General features: G+C 51.1%; 1 protein-coding gene across 2 annotated transcripts in view; it reads right to left on the bottom strand.

Moving 5' to 3' along the window:
- The window catches only part of ADAP1 (ArfGAP with dual PH domains 1), a 62,605-nt gene that overhangs the window by 43,121 nt on the left and 1,241 nt on the right, over positions 1 to 18,243 (bottom strand). The window contains exons 1-3 of one of the 2 annotated variants that reach the window (XM_063344005.1): positions 17,338 to 17,359; positions 8,057 to 8,187; positions 6,402 to 6,493 (exon numbers count right to left, since the gene is read on the bottom strand). In XM_063344005.1, coding sequence (XP_063200075.1) covers positions 6,402 to 6,490 — 89 coding nt within the window. In that variant the 5' untranslated portion in view covers positions 6,491 to 6,493; positions 8,057 to 8,187; positions 17,338 to 17,359. Of the gene's footprint in view, positions 1 to 6,401; positions 6,494 to 8,056; positions 8,188 to 17,337; positions 17,360 to 18,243 lie in introns of those variants that run through there. The other variant, XM_063344004.1, reaches the window with a different exon arrangement.

The following is an 18,243-nucleotide window of genomic DNA, read 5'->3' as shown; positions in this document are numbered from 1 at the left end:
GTTGGATGGATTTGAACAGGAGTAGGAAATTGCCCTGGTATCTCTGGGATCTGAGAACAACTGGAGGGCAGGGACCATCCAGAGGTCCCTCAAGCCACAGAGTCTTCTGCACCGTTTTCAGTGGACTTCAGACCTGATCTCCATTTCATTTTAAGTATACCTTCAGGGGCCTTTTCTTTTAAATAGCTGTTGCTGGGTTTTAGTTGAAACGTATTTTTCCTGAGGTGAATATGTACATAAATAACCCAGGGCGGACATCACATGCCGAATACAGAACCCTCCATCCAACCCCCTCTTTGATTTCGGCAGGAGTTCAGTGAACAGAAAGGACAGTAGCAACAGCCTCCTGGTATTTTATTGGATTTCTGGCGATGGAATAATGTAGCAAATATGTGGTTCATGTTTGTTAGAAAAATATAAGTGCATCATTCCTAAGCTGCAGAGATGCACAGCTTTCGGGATCAACTCCAAAAGCTTTAACAGCCCACCTAAAGTCTGGCAAGCTGCTGGTTACAGGGAATGTGTCATTTTTTGGCAATTAGAACAGCAAGGTCTCTGTAATTATCAAGATAAAAACCTGGGAACAAAGGAAAAAAAAACAAAACGCATCACCAAAACCCAAAATCCTAAGGAAAAAATAAAAACACATTTCCAACAGAATAAGGGAAAATTCGTCCCCCGAACGGAACAGGACTGGGCTGCGCTGGGGAGGCGGCAGGTCCAGCGGCGACAAAGCACCGCCAACACCACGGGCTCCAAATCTCTTTTTGGGTACTTGTTTGCTTGCCTGGCCACCCACAGGAGAACACGGGCTCTCCGGCAAAGGGCCAGCAAGGAGGGTTTCAGAAGAAGCCAGAGGAGCAGTTTTACCTTGGTCCCACTTACTCAAAGCCTGTCTCTCGCAGCAAAATTCCATGATTCTATGGAAAAAAACACCCGGGGAAAAGCTGTTCAAGCAGCTTAATATCCAACCGTGGCCGCGTGGCTTGGTTGCGCTCTATGGAGGAGTGCTGCCCCGCCACATTTACAGTCTCCAGTTCATCGTCACCCAAGCCCCTCAGCCGGGCTGGCTTTCCTTGGACACACTGCGGTCACACACCACAGACACGGCTGCTATGGCTTTGTGGAGACGTACAACAGACAAGAAGCCCCAGACAGAGGTGAAAGTGGCCCAAAAGACATCAAACACTACCTGCTACCACCCTCCGATTGCATCTTTGTGAGCCACCGTCAAGTCCAGCAAAGACAAAAGAAATGAACGTTATCCAGGAACGCCATTTCCAAAACCCAAATTTGTAGCTTCTGGAATTTGTCAGAGGCTTTTCCAGCAAAAGCCAATCTGCTTTCCACAGGCAGCACTGTGCAGGCAGCTATGCCAAGTTTCTGTCAAACAACCATTTTAATGACATTTTAAGTCCGAGTCCAAATTTTTGCTGGGACTGCAAGGAGAACCGCTGCAGCGTAGACGAAAAGCCTGCCTAGCTTCACGCCCTGCCTCCGCATCTTCTATCTGGTAAGTGCTCGCTGCGAGGACCTGCTTTTAAATGGCTTTGTGGAGGCGTGAGACAGCCAGGGGCTTCTTCCAGGCGCTCCATGCATTGCCCCGGGTTTGCAGAGCCGCAGCAGTGATGGGCCACCCACCCCCCGAGAGCAGTGGCCAGCAGCGAGCTTCTGGAGGAGAGCAAAAGAGACAGGGGATTTGGCTATCAAGGCATGAAAATCTTGCATGATGGATTTGAAGAAGCTAAAGCTGAATTTGAGTATGCAAAATCATAACATGCTCAATTAAAATGCTAACTGGTTCCTCTTCTGTTTGGCTGTTTTACACGCACGGCCCAGTTCACCACAACGCTATTTTTCAGAATGGTTAAACACAGATTAAAAACATGTAGGAAACAGCCTGTGTCGGTACTACCTTAACCTTGTAGCAATTTCCTTTGGAAATTAAAGGAATCGATATGAATTAATAGGCTTACGAGCTTACAACAAAGAGAAGATGAACAACGACCGCGGCCGGTTGGGACTGACGGCGCGGGCAGACCTCCGGCACTGAGTGCAGAGCGATGCTCAGGCAGAGACTTCCCCAGGGTCAGGGCCCAGTTTGAGCCACCACAGGAGGCTCCACCAGTTGGGAACTGATGAGCAGCCGCTCCAAGAGGCCACGCCACAGCTCCTCAAGCTTTACAGCCAAGACATCCAGGACTTTTGAAAGCCACAGATGTAAAATCTGAAGACCCTTATTAATAAGTAGGAGCCTGAGCAAAACACTCAACTTCACCCCTATGGACATTATGCTTTCAAGAATTCCATCTACAAAGGACCAGCAAAAGGAGGTGAGTGAGGAAGAGGAGACCAGGCGAGAAGTCTGCATCCTTGACCATCATTATGCCCCATGCACGGGAGGGTAGGGGACCAGACTGACCTTCAGACACCACACTGAGGTGGTGGGCTTGGTAGCTCCTCTACCAAACGAACCAAACTTTCAATGATAATGTAAGAAAAAAAAAGTATCCAGGGATTTACTAGGCAATTTTCTCTCCGCACATTTCAATCGTACCATAATACAATGAGCCACTTCTGCTAATAACTGTTCTTCTTCAGATGACTGTACAGATGACTCCTCAAGATGTGAGCCTCACTGGGGTACATCCTCTCTCTGACTGATGTCTCATCGCGTTCCAGATAAGACAACCACCCGTACAACTCACGCCATTTCATTCTGCCCCGTTTTTCCTACCAGGGTACTCAACTGTGCTGGCAGTCAGCATCTTCGAATGTTCTGCATAAGGAGCAGATTTAGCTCCCACTTATCCAAGCACGGAGAGAGGAGCGGAGCGACGCACTGCGGCTCATACGCAGTTCCACAGGATGACGCTCTGTGTTCCCCAATCAAGCAAAAAGGCAACAGAAAATGGTGTGAAGTATTGGGCAGGGACATGGATGTACCTCCAGTACTGCGAAAGCCCAGTAAGAGCTTGTCTCCACCTTCTTCTACCCGTTTTCATCCAAGCATACGGCTGAAAAAGCCTTTTTCCTTTGCTTTTCCTCAAAAGCGATGCTGCCCCTGTTGCTCACTGGTGACTCAAAACTCAGCCCCGTGCTCGCAGTGTATCTGCCCCAGAAAAGGCCGGGTGACAGCTCTCGCTCTGCTGCCGTGATGCACACAGCTGGGCCGTGACCACACGTGACCATCCAAAGAGGGTTTTTGTGGTTTAAGTTCCTCACCCGAGGCTCTTCGGGCCAACGCTGCGGTGGTGTAGGAACATCCCAGAGTCTGGGCTTCACTGCAGCCTCAGGGACTGCCCAGTGGTGCAGAAGTTGGCTGCTCTGCTCGTTGCTCTGCTCGCTGCTCCTCATGCACGGGCCAAGCTGCTGGCAGAGAGAAGATGAGAGCAGAGCACAGAAGGGGATTTTTATTTTTTGGTTGGGTGTTTTGGTTTTTTTTGCCTAAGCACAGCTGGTAAACTTTCCCTGGGCAATTCCAGAGCACCCCTCCGACCTTCGCCAAGTGTCTGACAGGGCCAGGAAGCCACAACGGGGTTTCTGGAGGATGCAGAAGCCAGACGCAGCAGGCATACACCACGTATTTCCCAAGGAGTCAAACACAACATTGTAGGCAAGAAGAAAAAAGGGCAAGCTGGCGCTGCAGCACTTCTTCCCCCTTGCTCAGAACGTTGCAATTCTTCAAGCAATCAAAGTAGACGGATTCCAGAAGCAGCATTATAAAATTAAGAAGCTTCAAATGAACCAACAGCCTGTCCTTATTACGGCTCGTACGTTAGCATCCTGACGTGCCGAGCCGGAGTTCCCGCAAAGCCTGCCCAGCCGCTGCGGCCGGCCAGCACGGGTTGTCGTGATTAGAAGCATCAAAAGCTCTTGGTGCTGCAGAAGGTGGGTCGGCACACAACGGCACGCTGCCATCCGTCGCGGTGCCGCCCAGGGCTGTGAGCTGGGAACGACTCATGCGATTGCGGTGACCAGGCTGCAGCGAGGCGAGGAGAAAGCTAAATATACACCCCTTTAAAAAGCAGCGCTCCCCTGCTCTTGCTTAGCATGTGTCCGTCGAAAGGCACAGAGCGCCTCTGGCTAGAGGAAGAAAAAGACAACCTGGCACGCTGCCCTCGAAACGCCCCCGACGTGTGACATGCCCACAGCTGCTCATACCGCAGCGGTGCCGGAGGGACATCTCCCACTGCAAGAGGTCGCATCCATCCCCACGCACCCTGCTGCTGCTGCGGAGCCCCAGCGGCGCCGGTCCGGAGAACACCTACCTGCACAGAGCTCCAGGCTCAGCCCAGAAATCAGGGCATCCGGGCTGAAAACTGTCCCAGTGCAAAACAGGCTCCAGTTGGGGGGCACAAAAGGGCCAGAAATTGCTCTTCAAGCTGCTTGCAAGAAGACCAGCCTTGCCTCATTCTCCCAATCAATCAATCAATCAATAACCAAAAAGAAACAACAATAACAAAAAAAAAACGCTCCTGAACAACCTGAACATCAATCAAAAAGGCCCCTGCCCTGTAAGGCACAACAGCAGCTAAGGCTGGAGTGCAACATCTACACTGAGACTTAAGAGCAAACAAAATTAAAATCCCCTAGAACTCTGTTCCTCCTACCAATGACAACCAGGTGAAAAATCTTGCTTCTCCACCCCCAGCATCACACGTACATGCAAGTCTCAAAATGGCACGGCCAGCTGTTGGATTGTGGAGCTCAGCGATACCAACGTGGTACTGGATCCTCTCAGGGCCACAACAGTTCACGAGAGCTGTCTGTTCACCGAGGACGGAAAACAACGGAGCTGCCGTCTTCAGCTGAGTTCGCACCATCTCCTCCCCTGGTCCTCCAGGAGCGCTCCGGCTGGGAGCGCCTTCCCAGTGGCTTCTCCTCGAACTCCCTCCCACAAAGGCAGAGGTATTCCAGAAACAGGAGAAGTTAAGAGGCTGGGGCTTTTTTTCCCCTCGAGAAAAATCATCCTAGCAAGACAATCACAACACACGCAGAGCGTGGCCCTCCACAGTGCACGGTGGCTTTGCCAACCCTCACGTCATTTCTGTAATTGTAGGAACCATGGAAGCTGCTGCCAGAAGCCATTTTAGATCAAACCCAAGATCGGGGAACACGGCATAAATGGGTGTTTTTCTCATTTTCAGGCCAGACACCATCGCTCACACCTAGGCCTTCCCAGATTTAGCATTTGGGCATCATCAAATAGTGGGTAACGGGTGTGTTGTGGAGGCACTTCACAGGCACGACAGGTCTTTCTCTCTCATCTTTCTACAAGACTTTTTGCATGATGTGGGAAGGCAATAACTCTTCCTAACAGCTATTACAAGAAGATTAAAAATATAGATAAAGTCACACCAAGGTCAAGCACAGGTACTCGCAAACCCTTTGGCCCCCCTCCAGCACCATTTCAGGTCTGGGGAACACAGCAGAGCCTTCCTCCTGCGAGGCCGGTAGCCCACCTGGGGAGCCCTACGAGCCCTTCCAGTACTTCTGCTCTGGGCACCTCTTACCGTGCTCAAACACATCACTCAGAGCCTCGCACACTGTTTTCACACCACTGCCATGACGCTGAACCACACCTCCGTCTTCAACTAGGGACACCCCGTTGAAGCAGCAATACTGGGAGGGATCTCAGGGACCAGTATGCACCAGTTTGCTAATACTAAAGTACCGGCTCAGGAAATTACGCCCTCCAGGCCCTCTGTGAAGGTTGTTTTTACAAAGATACAACCTCCCCTGGGTACTCTGCAGGGCTGGACCCTACAAACCAATTTCAGTTCACCTTCTTGCTCCCTGGATGGCACAGCACCTTCTGGCCACTCAGCCTTCTTGGTCTGCAAGGTCTACCCCAGCTTATAGCTGGGCCTTTTGGCCACTCAGCCCTCTTGGTCTGCAAAGTCTACCCCAGCTTATAGCGAGATTCACTCTATGCTGCCTGCGAGACGATAACTTTGCAGTATCTTCAGGGAGGAGATTATCGGTCACTTAGGCAAAACCAGAAAATCCACCACCCTGGCACTAAACCCCAGCACTTTTGCATTATAAGTAACCTAGCACATCATCTGGCAGGTAAGCAAGTTACGTTTCGATGCATAAAGGCAGAGGAAATGGGGTAGGAACGGGCATTTCCGTAGCTCTAGAAAGTTGGAGGAGTCTGGGGAACAGAGAAACCATTGACTTCCCTGCATCATCTCAACTGTACTTATCAAATCAGATCCCACACGTAGCATAAACTCTACCACATGTGTGCGGAAGAACAAAGACTTTCAGGGCCTTTTATAAATGAAACCTCCTTTGTGGCTAAATACAAAAAGCATCGCTCTAAAACTAAAATATTCAGAGGCCACAGCTGCACAAACAATGAATGGTGTTTACCAGCAAAGGTATTTACTTACTGACAGTCAAGAAACGTTGGCTTGTAATAAAACGGTGGCATTTTAGACTCATATTTTGCTTTTGCTATGTTGTTTCCATTCGAGGCCATAAACTGTAAAGAGAGAAAAACCAGAAAGAATTAAAAAATGTTAATGGTATTTTCCCTTGTCCTCTTTCGCTTCTACAGAACGATGAAATTATTGGGATGGGGCCTCTGTTCACTAATTGAGAGGCTTCCCCCAGACTGGGCAGAGGAGGGAGGCTGGAAAGGCTGTGCCTGCAAATCAGGGCTCAGAAATTGATATTGATTATTATGGCCAGGGCTCCCACAGCTTAACACGGCACTGGGGACAGGTCCGTGTCCCAGCCACACGTGCGCGATCCCCACGGGAGCAGAAGGCGGCAGGCGGTGGCATTTCCCACTCGCGGGCATGGGAACGAGATGGCTCCCAGGGAAACCAGCACAGAAACTGGGCAACCAGAGGGCAAAACCTGCCCCTGACTTCAAGTCTCCCTGTGTTGCGGCTCCGGCAAGGTAATAGTCTCAGCCAATAAGCCCTTTGCTTTGGATCACATCACTTGCTCCAAAAGGATAACTTTATTTTTGCAAAGCCATGCCAGCAACCTCAGAAAGGAGCTTGACGTATTATAAATAAATAAACAAACAATCAAACAAACAAATAAATTCTATCTTAGCCCTGACAGCCCTCCTTTCCTTCTGAGCGCATATAAAAATGGCTAGTTGAGAAGATTGCAAACAAAACCACATATTTCCCTATTCATACATTTTACCTAATGAAAATCACTTTCTAAGTGTAAAAACCCCATCCTTTTCCAGGCAGCCATGCTACATGTTTTGTCTTGTGTCAAATGCCAAGAATACCAGCATAACAAGCAGCTAAGCTTTTTCTTTTTTTTCCCCCTCCTAAGATTTTTTTTTTTATTCTTATTTTCACGTTTTTGAGCTTCTTGAGTCTACATATTCAACCCATTCTCAAAAAAAAAAATCAGGGAAGGGAAAGCCCGTGCAACACAAAGGCCTATTTTCCTCATGAAACACATGACTCCACGAGCTGCGGCTTTCAGAAAAACCCCAAACCTACAACATCCAAGATAAAGATCAATGGCCGGGGTTAGGGGTTCACGCCTTTAAAGCCATTGAGACTCAAAGCAGAGAGGTTTCCTGGGCAGGTTGCCTTCAGCAACATCACCCAGATGCGGGCAGGTGTGTGGCACAAACAGGCAGAGTTTATACTGTGAGGGTCCAGTGCGTCCAGATGTGAGTTTGAGAGTCTTCAACGCTACGTGGAACAAAGCGCCAGAAATAGCCGAGCTGGGCAGGGGAGGCAGAGCAGGGGTCCAGCCTATTGCCTAGGCTGGGCTAGAGGCAACATGAGAAGCAGAAGACGATTCATTTGAAATTAGTCATTTCCACACGCTCTATTTAACTGATATTTCTGGAGATGTGGGGGAAACCCTCATAACTTCTTCATGAAATGGCCATTCCATTTTTCCATCACCATCACGGACCTCACTCCCACGTTCAGGAATTACCTAGACGTGCTTTCTGAAATCACGTTAGTTGTGGCATCTTTAGAAAGGGCTGTTTTACGGCTTCGCTGGTAAAATGCAGCGACCCGAACTCACTGGTACTTCAAGCCTGAGGTGCACATACCTCCACTTGAGCATCATCCCAGTCATCCAGGCGGACCGACTTCACTTTGCTGACTTGGGGAATATTACGATGGATTCCTGAACAATTCAAGCAGATGAAGATCCCAAGGCTGTGGGATGCCCAGTCCGGGTCTGAAAGCAAGAGAGAAAGAGAGATTTGCACCCAACTGGTCTGTCGGATTCAGCGCAGGAGGAAGGAGACGGGGCAGGACAGGGCACGGCATGGCAGCCACCGGGTCTAGTGATGATTTACATCATATAATACAGATGTGCATTCATTTATATTGACGGTTACACCAATTACGCTAACAATTAACAGATTTTGTTAATCTCAAGCATGGCAGTTATTCACGAAACCCCAATACACAGACAACTGCGGATGCCCCAGGCCTCCAAAACTCCCTCCACGCTCACATGAAGAGAAGAGGGGAACGTCCATCCTTCATCAGCAAATCCCACCCAAGCGCCGGGCGGAACAGAAATTCCGCAAGCGAAACAAACAGCTCAGGGAAACCATCACGCTGCTCCTTTGCTTTGCTATTTTTTTTTTTTTTTTCATTTTTTTTTATTATTTATTTACAACGGGAGTGCTCCACAGAGAGACTTTCCTCCCCCAGCTGCGGCTACCACAGCCCTCCGCGCCAGGAGGTTTCCAGCCCTCGCCTTAATGGAAAAACGCTGCCAGCGGCAGCTCTGCGCTTTCTCTCAGCAAAACCACGCGCTGTTTTCAGCCCCGAGCCGACGTCTCACACAAAGCGCTTTCAACACGAGCCCTTCACCTCCCAACGCCTGCTCGGGAGAGGCACTGCCCGAAGCGCGGGGAGACGGAGAGGGTCCGGAGGAGGGCAGGGGCAGGACACATGCACCAGTGTCCCCAGCGCTGCCTCACTAATAAAGCCGATAACAGGGAGCTTTGTTTGAACTCCGACTAGCAAATGTCAGCACCAGCTATTCCAGCTGCGCCCCGGCAGAAGGAGCTTCCTTGCAAGCCACCGAGTCGGCCGCTAAATCCCGCGCCTGCTCCCGATGGGGGTCCCCTCGCCCCGTCCTCCCCCAAACCCACCGCATCGGGCTGCCAAGGGGTACGGGCAGGTCTTCCCGCCTCGCAAACCACCCTAATTTGTTTATTCCCCCGCAGTAATTACACTAAATGCTCGCTCCTCACAGCGCAGCAATTATTTATAAAAAGCAAGGGCACGTGCTTTCTCCTCCTGATACATATTTAATGGCCTGGCTGTGGCGGTGCGGCAGGAGCCGCCGCGGGGCAGCGCAGCTCCTCTGCACGGCGTCTCGGGGTCTGCTGCCAGCCCCTGCCCGCGGGGACGGCCACCACGCCGCCCAGCCCACCCTACAGGGCATGAATTCCCATCCCAGAGGTGGTTGTGTCCAGACATAAACCCGTGAGTGAACTGAGGTGGTTCCCAGAGGTGGTTGTGTTCAGATATAAACCCGTGAGCGACCTGAGCAGCCCCACCGGACATGGCCGGGCGCTCCCCCCAGGACAGGGGAGCGGATTCCCAACATGTTGCTCGTCCCATCGGCCGCAGCTCCCCTGGCACAGGGCTGGGACCAGCAGCCTGAAATAAAGGTGGGTTTTTTCCTCTTTCACGTGGCCTCCCGTCCTCACGCGAGACCCTGACAACGACAGCTCAGGCCTGGCAAGTATAAAACCAGACAAGTCGATGTCGACCCGAGCACACCGCAGCAGCAACCAAGCGCTGCCCATGTCCAGCCATGCCAGTGAGGACACGGGGTGCTCTGCGCCCATCCCCGCACCCCCACCCCGCTCCTCCCACCATGACCCGGCGACTCGGCTTCACACCATGACCGGGAGACTCGGCTTCACACCGTGCCCGAGGTCAGGCACCCCCACTGCTTCCGACCGCAAAGATGGGGGTTGTAGCGTTGGGTTACAGGCTGGCCACAAGAATCAAGCATTTTGCACGCTCACGCTCGTTTCTGTGCTTTAACTCCTCGCGTCGCCCTCTCCCATCTCCGAACACGCGGCTGTAATCCCAGTCGGGACCTGCCAAACTTCCTACCGCAAAACCAGTCCAAGGTGTAGCGCTGCTGCCCTGTGGTAGCCCAGGACCATGGGACCAGAAGATGCGAGCCAGGCCAGGTGAAAGCACCAGGGTTGAAAACCCACCTCTGACTTCCACACAGAGGATCAGGCTCGAGGAAGGGCGAGAGGGTCTGGAGGACAGGGTGTCACACAGAGCAGCGGTGAGGAAGAGGAAGCCGTGGCAGAAAAGTTTGGCGCTAACGTGGCCACCGGCTCCCTGTGCTCAGCACAGATGCTCCACAATAATCGTGCTTCACACCTCCCCGGAGTAACGCGATCTGATCAAAGCAGCGCCTGACTGAGGGAAATGGGTATCAAAGTATGGATGGGCCTCCACAGGTTTTATCGGGAGCCCCAACACTTGTTTTATGTTAGCGGATTTATCTTAGGCACACAGGTGGGTTTCTCCATACTGTCTGCAAATTCCTAGACTCGGGCTTCCAAAGTCCTCTCACAGAAGTAACCCCTGTGCTGCTGTGTGCAACAGGACCAGGAGACATCACTCCTTCCTCCAGCCAGGGAGGAGGACACGTTTGGGTGGAGGAACAACCTGCAAGAAGATGCTCAGGCTCAGATGGAGGAGGCTCCAGGGGTCACCGAGCCAACTCGTACCCAAGCTGTCTCTTCTCAACGTGGGTAAACAGCAATGGGTCTCAGTCACAACTGGGGCTGTAAAGCATTCTCCTCACACCAGCAGTATCTTCTTTAGACCAGACTCTTAAACGTGCTTCCTCCCTGCTCCCCACCATGTCAAGCCACGTCTAACTGAGAGTGCAAAAGCTGGGCCGTATGCGGGAGCATAAGGACATGGTGTCCAGGGGACGGTAGCACTTTAGAGGAGCAGACGGAGACGACAGGGTCAGTGGTGACCCAGCCCTTGGAAGGGATGCTCCCAGCTTGTCCCATAAAACCACCCCCGCTGTCTCCTGGCCACCTCCCTTTCAGTGTTTCCTCTCGTGCCCATCCCAAGCCCATCCAACACCGGCAGCACCCCCGCACCGCGGCAGGGCAGCACCCGTCACTTGACGCTCCAGACCCGCTGCCAGCAGTTCGCGTTGCTGCCATGTATTAATAGCAACTTCCTCTTCGTTGCTCTTCTGGTTTTAAAAATACATATCTCTTAAATACAAAATCATGCGGCACAGGGGGATGTAAGAGCTGTAGATCCTCGGCTGGTTGTGTGCTGCTTTCCTGTGACAGCCGCAGCCCAGAACTACACAAATCTGGCAACTGTTTTTGGTGCCAAAGGGAAGACCAGGCAGGAGGAGAGTTCAAACAGCCCCAGGAGATGAGTTAGCCCCATCCAAAAAATTACTACGTAGTGAAATCCCCCAGAACCGACTGATCTACCAGGGGAAGTCTCTCTGAAACGCCACTGTTACAATCATTTATTAGAGATTTCTCGTGGCTCTTGCTCTCCTGGCTGAAGACATCTGGCTGAGAAAGCAAGCCAGCCCAGGCCTTTCCCGGATTTAGTCGAAAGCCGAAAGCAATTTCTAAGCGTTGTCTGAACAAGCCAGAGGGTGACGGACCCAGGCGAGCCCCGGGCTGGTGGGTGGAGGATTCCCTGACTCCATCTCCTGGAGGGCTCTGCCAACGCCCCTTCCCTTCCTCACCCCCTCCCTGCACTTGTGACACCGTTTTCGAAGAAACCTAGCTATGAGACCTCTGCGCCCCCGCGGCTCCTGCGGGAACTGGTGGCAGATCCCCAGGCAGACGGCTGCCGGCCGGGGCGAGCACCCGCTTCTGCAGGGATGCTTTTCCAAAGCCCTTTGTAAGGCTTGGGGCTGTCGGCAGCCATGGAGCTCCCCGAGCACAACACAGTCCCTCTCTCTTTGCTTCTGCTCTCCAGCACGAATGACGCGAGTAATTCTCAGCCCAGGAACACGGCAGATAACGCCAGCGATCTCCGACCTTGGCACAACCACAGACTCCAACCCTTCAAATGACTGCGCCATTCCTTGGAGATAAGACAACATCTTATCAAGCGCGCGAATAAATTCACATAAGTGTTTTCATACGAGACAAGTGAGTTTTGGGGCAGCACCATTAGTTTGGTGACCCAGCGTCCCCAGGCTGTAGGGCCGGCGAGCTGAGGTCTTCGTAGCCAGCCGAAGCCCACCTTGCACCCAGACACTTCAACAGCTGGAACATGTTCTCCGTGCTGGACATTACTGGGGAGATCCGTAATTTTATTTAAGCCATTTTAACTCAGCAGGGCCCAAAAAAGTGCAAAGAAATGGCAATATATCATAATCTGGACCTCTTTTGGGCACTGCCCAAAAAAGATGATTTTTTTCTAAACCTCCAGAGTTTCAAGCAAACAGCAGTGAAGCCTAATGAAAACTCTCCGCCATGCCTAAGTTCCACACAAATGACTTTATTCCATTATGTCCAGCCAAAAGGAATAAAGAAGAAAGGGGAATATTAAACCAAATACACTGTTAGAAGTGCATAAAGTCTCTCATCCTCCGGCATCATTGCTCCAGAACAACTGATGCCAGCTCTAGAAGGCTTTCACTGCCCAATGTGGGAGAGATTTCTGGTCACTTAAAAACAGATTATAATCAATTTCAAAATAAAAACCTGATACAACTTCATTTAAAAAAAAATAAAATAAAAACCAAACAAAGCTAAACTAAGCTCAGGAGAAGGACACGGGGGTGGTACTTTCCCTTCTCGTCCATCTGAAAGGGAACGCACAGCCAGAAATTGGAGAAGCATCCAAAGCAAAACTAAAACACTTGGGCAACACCCCTAAATTCAGAAATTAACTTCCCCACCCCGCTCCTTTTGCCACCACAAGCGCCAGGAAAAGCCAGGGCAGAGAACAATGAACTCTCAGCTTGAACCCAACGTTACTAAGCATAAGAACAGCCCGCGGAGGGAAAAACGAAGGCTGGACCCAGAAAAATGGTAAACAAGAGGAACCAACATAAGACATAGGACAATTGATGCAAACCAAAAGGAGAGCAGAGAAGACCGGAGGTGGGATGGCAGTGGATTTTATTAATTTTTTTTTTTTAATAAACAATCAATATTTCCTGGATCCAGAATATAGACATAGGGTTCTAGTTTGAAAAGCCCTAAATGGCATCAACCCCAGTACAACCACGTGAAGCAGCGTGGCAGCAGGCTCAAAGCAGCCAGGAGACCAGAGCAAGAACTCGAGAGTCCCAAAACTGACCCGGGTGCCCCCCCTCCACCTTTTGCCTTAAACCACAGCTATCACTGTACATAGCGGCACAGCATCCTGCTGACCAAGACTAATATCCGCGAGAACGTGGCCAACGCACAGCAATACCCCATTAATGCACCCTCCAGCACACAAACGATGGCCTGACCCTTAATTAGCTGCCTGGCTGCATCCCCGCTGCACCAGCTGGGTGGGAGCCCGTCTTTTGTTGGGATGGAGATCCAACAGACTGTTCTGATCTCCATCCCCCCGTTTGAGGCGATAAAGACTAATGAGAGGGGAGAGGAGGACGTCTCCAGGTAGGATAAACCTTTTTCTACCCTGCACTAGAAAGGAAACTCCTGTCCTAGGATACGGGATATAATCAGAAGGGTTTTAGTGCCATCAAGACGAGCAAAAAGCCTTTTCTGTTCGCTGCTCAGCTGCTGCTGGTCTCCTAAACGCCCCAGCCAGGAGAACCTCGTGTTCAGCACTGAAGTTCTGTTGCTATTTACTCTGGGGAAAGATCAGGAGGTTAATAAACAGACCCTGGTCATGCATGTTTAAAAATAACAATAAAAGATGTTAAAACTGAAGCCAAACAGCCTCCCACCAACACTCCTCTCTAAGTAGGAAAATTTTTCAGTGAAGGCACTAAACTTGCCAAGGTCTTTTTGTTCAGCTGGCAGGTCTCAGCAGCCCCCTCTGCTCGCTGTCTGCAGCCCCCGCTCTGCCACCCAGGCACCGGGACCGGACACAAAACACCCTCACATTAAACCTCCCTGGCTTCAAAAAGTCCTTTTCCCTGCAGAAAGTGGCATCGAGCTGAACACAGCTGCTGGGGGATTGCTCCCCCGCCCCCCGCAGCTTCTTACCCCACCAATCTGCTTCTGCCCAGGGAGAAGGGCTGGCAAATTCTAGGGGGGGAAAAAAAAATAAATCATGTTTAAGTGAGAGGACAATGGAGGTGCGGGAACAAGTTTCCACTTTTAGCTTGAGAACGCAAAGCCCGTTTCACGCCATTAGAGCGGCGAAGCTCCGGAACAGCTTTGCAGTAGGAGGTGGTGGGGGCAAGAGAGAGAAGTAGCTGCGAGGGGACGGGGTGACATACGACGGGCGCTGGGGTGACAGCAGGAGGCAGGACCCGGCGGCTCAGTCCGTGTCTGTGTTTCGGGGAGCGGCTGGGGAGGTCCTCCTCCGGGTTGGAGAGGGGAAGGAGAGGGTCGAGATCGAACCCCTTCAGTGTCCCCCGGAGCACGGAGCCAACCGAGTGCTGCCCAGCGCTCCCCTCTGCTCCCCACCCTCGCCTCCCGACACCCGGGGAAGGGAAAACCTTCACCTGCCTTAGAAACGAGCTGCAGGAAAGGTGTTTACAACCACCTCAGCCGCACACCACCCGCCCTCAGGCTTTTATGTATTCTGTCACACCAAAATACCAAATCTGCTCGGTTTCGCAGCACAAAGCTCCCATACCAGACCCCCCCTCCATCGCGCCACCTTCTGCTCTTCCCCCATCCTCATCCCTCTGAGCCTCGGGCACACAGGACGATGTTACCCAGGGTCCGCGTCCCAGTAATCCATCCCAAATAAGAAAGATGAAAACGATAAAAATAAGCCACCTAAACTGCTGCCAGAGGGTTTAAACTGCAGGATGGCTTTGATGGGATTTCCACTTCGGTCTTCAGAGCCTTGCTGTCCTCCTACAATATAAAATGATTCTCGCTGCGTGGCAACGCAAAGCTAAGCCATAGAAAAATGGAGTAAAGGGAGAAATACTCAAGGTCTTGTTATGCCCCGAGATAACCATCCGTCTCATGACGTGAGGAAAGATTGCCTGAGACAAAGAATCATTTAGGAAAAAAAAAAAAAAAAGAAAAAAAAAAAAGGCTGAACTGCCACATTAGTCTTGAAGAAAAAAAGATTATTCTAATACATTGAGAGCCATTACGCACCAGCGATTCAGCCAGATCGCTCGGTTTGCACTTCAGGCTGCATTTGCCATGCTGCCTCCTTGGCCGTGAGAACACCCCTGTGAGCCCACCCAAACAGGCACCCTGCAAACCAGCCTGCAGGACCCTGGCGCCAACACACAGGGGGTAACGACAGGGGACCCCCCCCCGCCCCCGGTAACGACTTTATTGCAGTGGCTCCTACCCCACAACGCAGTCTCAAAGATGCAGCGAATGCAATCCCATTATTCCTTACCGACAGATGACATCCTTGCAACTGGAGCATTGTTTTTTATTCAAAAGAACCTTTCACTGAAAATTAAGGTTTTGTAAAGATACAATTAATAAAGACCTAACTAGAAGCTTTAAAAAAAAAAAAAAAAAAACACCAAACCAAACCTACAAGTGCAAAACGTAACCTCTCAGGTTTTTTTCCACTCTGATTTTCAGTTTCTACTTTAGCATCCTTTCTGCACCCCCAGCCGTCACGGCCGGGGCCACCATAAGCCTGTTCTCCCTCCCCGAGACATGCCCTCAAAACCTGGGAGGATTTTTTGGCAGCTCTGCTTTTGCACAAGAGATTTCTTTCTGCCAGACACACACGCTGGTCTGGGGAAGACACAGACCTGACCTTCCTCAGCATCACTTTCAATGCCACGTTCCACCCAGCTGCAAGCCCACAAACCAGGGGGAACGCACAGTTGAATACAGCCGCCTTGCTCGTGGACTGGGCCACTTAAATAATCCTCAGCCACCATTAAAAGGCCCAGACACCGGCAACCAGCAGGTTTTGCCTTCATCTCCCCAGGGAGACGCGATGACCCCGCAGGGACGGAGCTCCTTCCGCAACCTCGGAGGAAAAGCCCTGCCGCCCCCGATGCTCCCTGATCCCCTCCTGGGATTTGATTTTTCGCACGGTCACAGTTTAGCCACAGCGATGCCAAGCTGCCAGCGCCGCTGCGTCAGGAACCTCGGCTTTTGTTACAGGAGCATAAAGTACCTGGGACGAGCCTGCACTCCAGGGCTGCGGCTACTGAGCCTCACCCAAACGCCAAAACAGTAACAAAAGAAAACAACCTTTTTTGACAGCAGGGAAGAAAAAAAACCCCAAAACTTTCACTGAGCGGCTGATTTCTGCAATAAACGCTTCCGAGAGCAAAAGAAAACCTAGCTGGCTTCCAAATGCACAAAGTGACTAACAGAGAATTTTCCCCTCTTAACGTTTCTGACCCATCCTACTCTTTGTTATCAGTATCCCTGAGCTAAATGGCTATCTCTTATCACGGATCCTGCATTAACTAGGGATTTCAGGGAAAGGAAGGCACCCCCCTGAGCAGCAGTAATAATAAATCAGGGATCCTGACCTTTTCTTCCCCCCAGCTGTACCAGATCAGCAGCGTGACGATACACACATGTGGGAAATCACAAAAACACCCGGCTTTCCTCATCTTCTGCTCATTCCCCGCCCTCCCTCTTCTTTCGTTTGCACTTTATTTTCTCTGCTTGGGTCCTTTTCCTGTGTCCAGCTGCTCACCCAGCTCCAGCGATCACCTTTATCTTTCTGTGCATCCCGCTTCCCATGCTGGCACCCCATTCCGCAGGCTCTCCCGACACATACCCCATGTTATCTCACACAAGGAAAGACCTGCTGTGCCACACCTGCCCAGGGTGAATAACAGAATTCAGCTGGAATATTTTATATATTATCTGCAGACACAAGTTACATATCTTATGTTAAGTAGCCCAGGGTATCTCAAGTTTATTGTCGCTGCCAGGCGGGTGACATCGCAGCACCACGAGTGGCTCTCGTTTGCCAACGAAACTGAAGCAAAGTGATCACTAAAGAAATTGGGTTGCCGAACAGAGATCCAGTCCCAGGGAAGTAATGCCGTGGCAGTTCAGAAGAGGATGGTATTAATATAGCACATTTTGTGTTACAAAAGGCACTGGCCCAAATTCTCCTCTCCAAGTATCAGATTCACTAAGCTATCTCTGCATGCAAATGTCACCAAAACATGGTTTTGATGTTTTACAAGCCCATTTGGAGCCTTTAACAACAACCCTCTTTCCCTGACGTGAGCTATTTTACTGACCTACAGCTTCATCTCCGTCCTGCTGATGCTGAGAAACCTCCCATTCTGCAGAGCGGCATACTACTACACCCAGGGCGAGGGAGAATTACCCCATCCATCCGAATGGCCCAGGCTTGGAAAGTCTTCTCCAGGAAGGAATAATTTAGACCGACACCTATTCGGTGAGCCCAAGCTGTGCTCAGCAAGACACCCAAAGGTGGGCTGGTGCAGTGGGGCAGCAGGACCCGCCAGCGGGTGGGTGGGAGCAGGAGAGCAGCGCAATGCTGCAAAGCAGTTCCCACGATGCAGAAAGTTCTTTGTCCTTCCCAGCCGGGTACCGGGGGACACAACGCGTCTGAAAGTGAACTGTCGTGTCCCGAGATGTAGATTAGGGACATAAAACCATCAGAAATGGTACCAGCTGGATGGTACCCAATAGACCTTGAAATCCTAAATAAATAAATAGCTAGAAAAATAAGGTTCAGCTGAAGCGTTGAAGGTGTTTTTTGCTTTGTTTTGTTTTGGTTTTAACCTAGACAATGAGGCTGAAAAGGACATCCCCCCTCCACACTTCTTTAGAGCTGTTCTGCTCAAGTTGAAACAATTGTAGATGTTTTTATACGGTGATTAAAAAAAAAAAAAAGGGGAAAGTTACTTGGTATGTAATTTTCTGTGATTCTCCTCAAAGGCAGGAGGAGAATAGGTGGAAAAATCTCTCCACCGCCCCATTCAGACCCTGCTCAGCAAGAGCAAAGGCTTTGCCACGCTCACATCCCCGACCCCAACGTTCCACCATCCGCGGGGCGAGGAAGATGCCCCCAGCTCAGGTTTTCTCCCCTCTGCGCACCCAGAGGAGGACGGACACGTCGGCCCCGTCCCCCGCGGGGCAGCGGGCAGGGCTGACACCCCGCGGCGGCGCACCCCCGC

This window comes from Chroicocephalus ridibundus, chromosome 8, assembly GCF_963924245.1.
Source record: "Chroicocephalus ridibundus chromosome 8, bChrRid1.1, whole genome shotgun sequence".
In the NCBI taxonomy this organism is placed as follows: domain Eukaryota; kingdom Metazoa; phylum Chordata; class Aves; order Charadriiformes; family Laridae; genus Chroicocephalus; species Chroicocephalus ridibundus.
The sequence above is the reverse complement of the archived record's forward strand: the minus strand, read 5'-3'. Positions and strand labels throughout refer to the sequence as shown.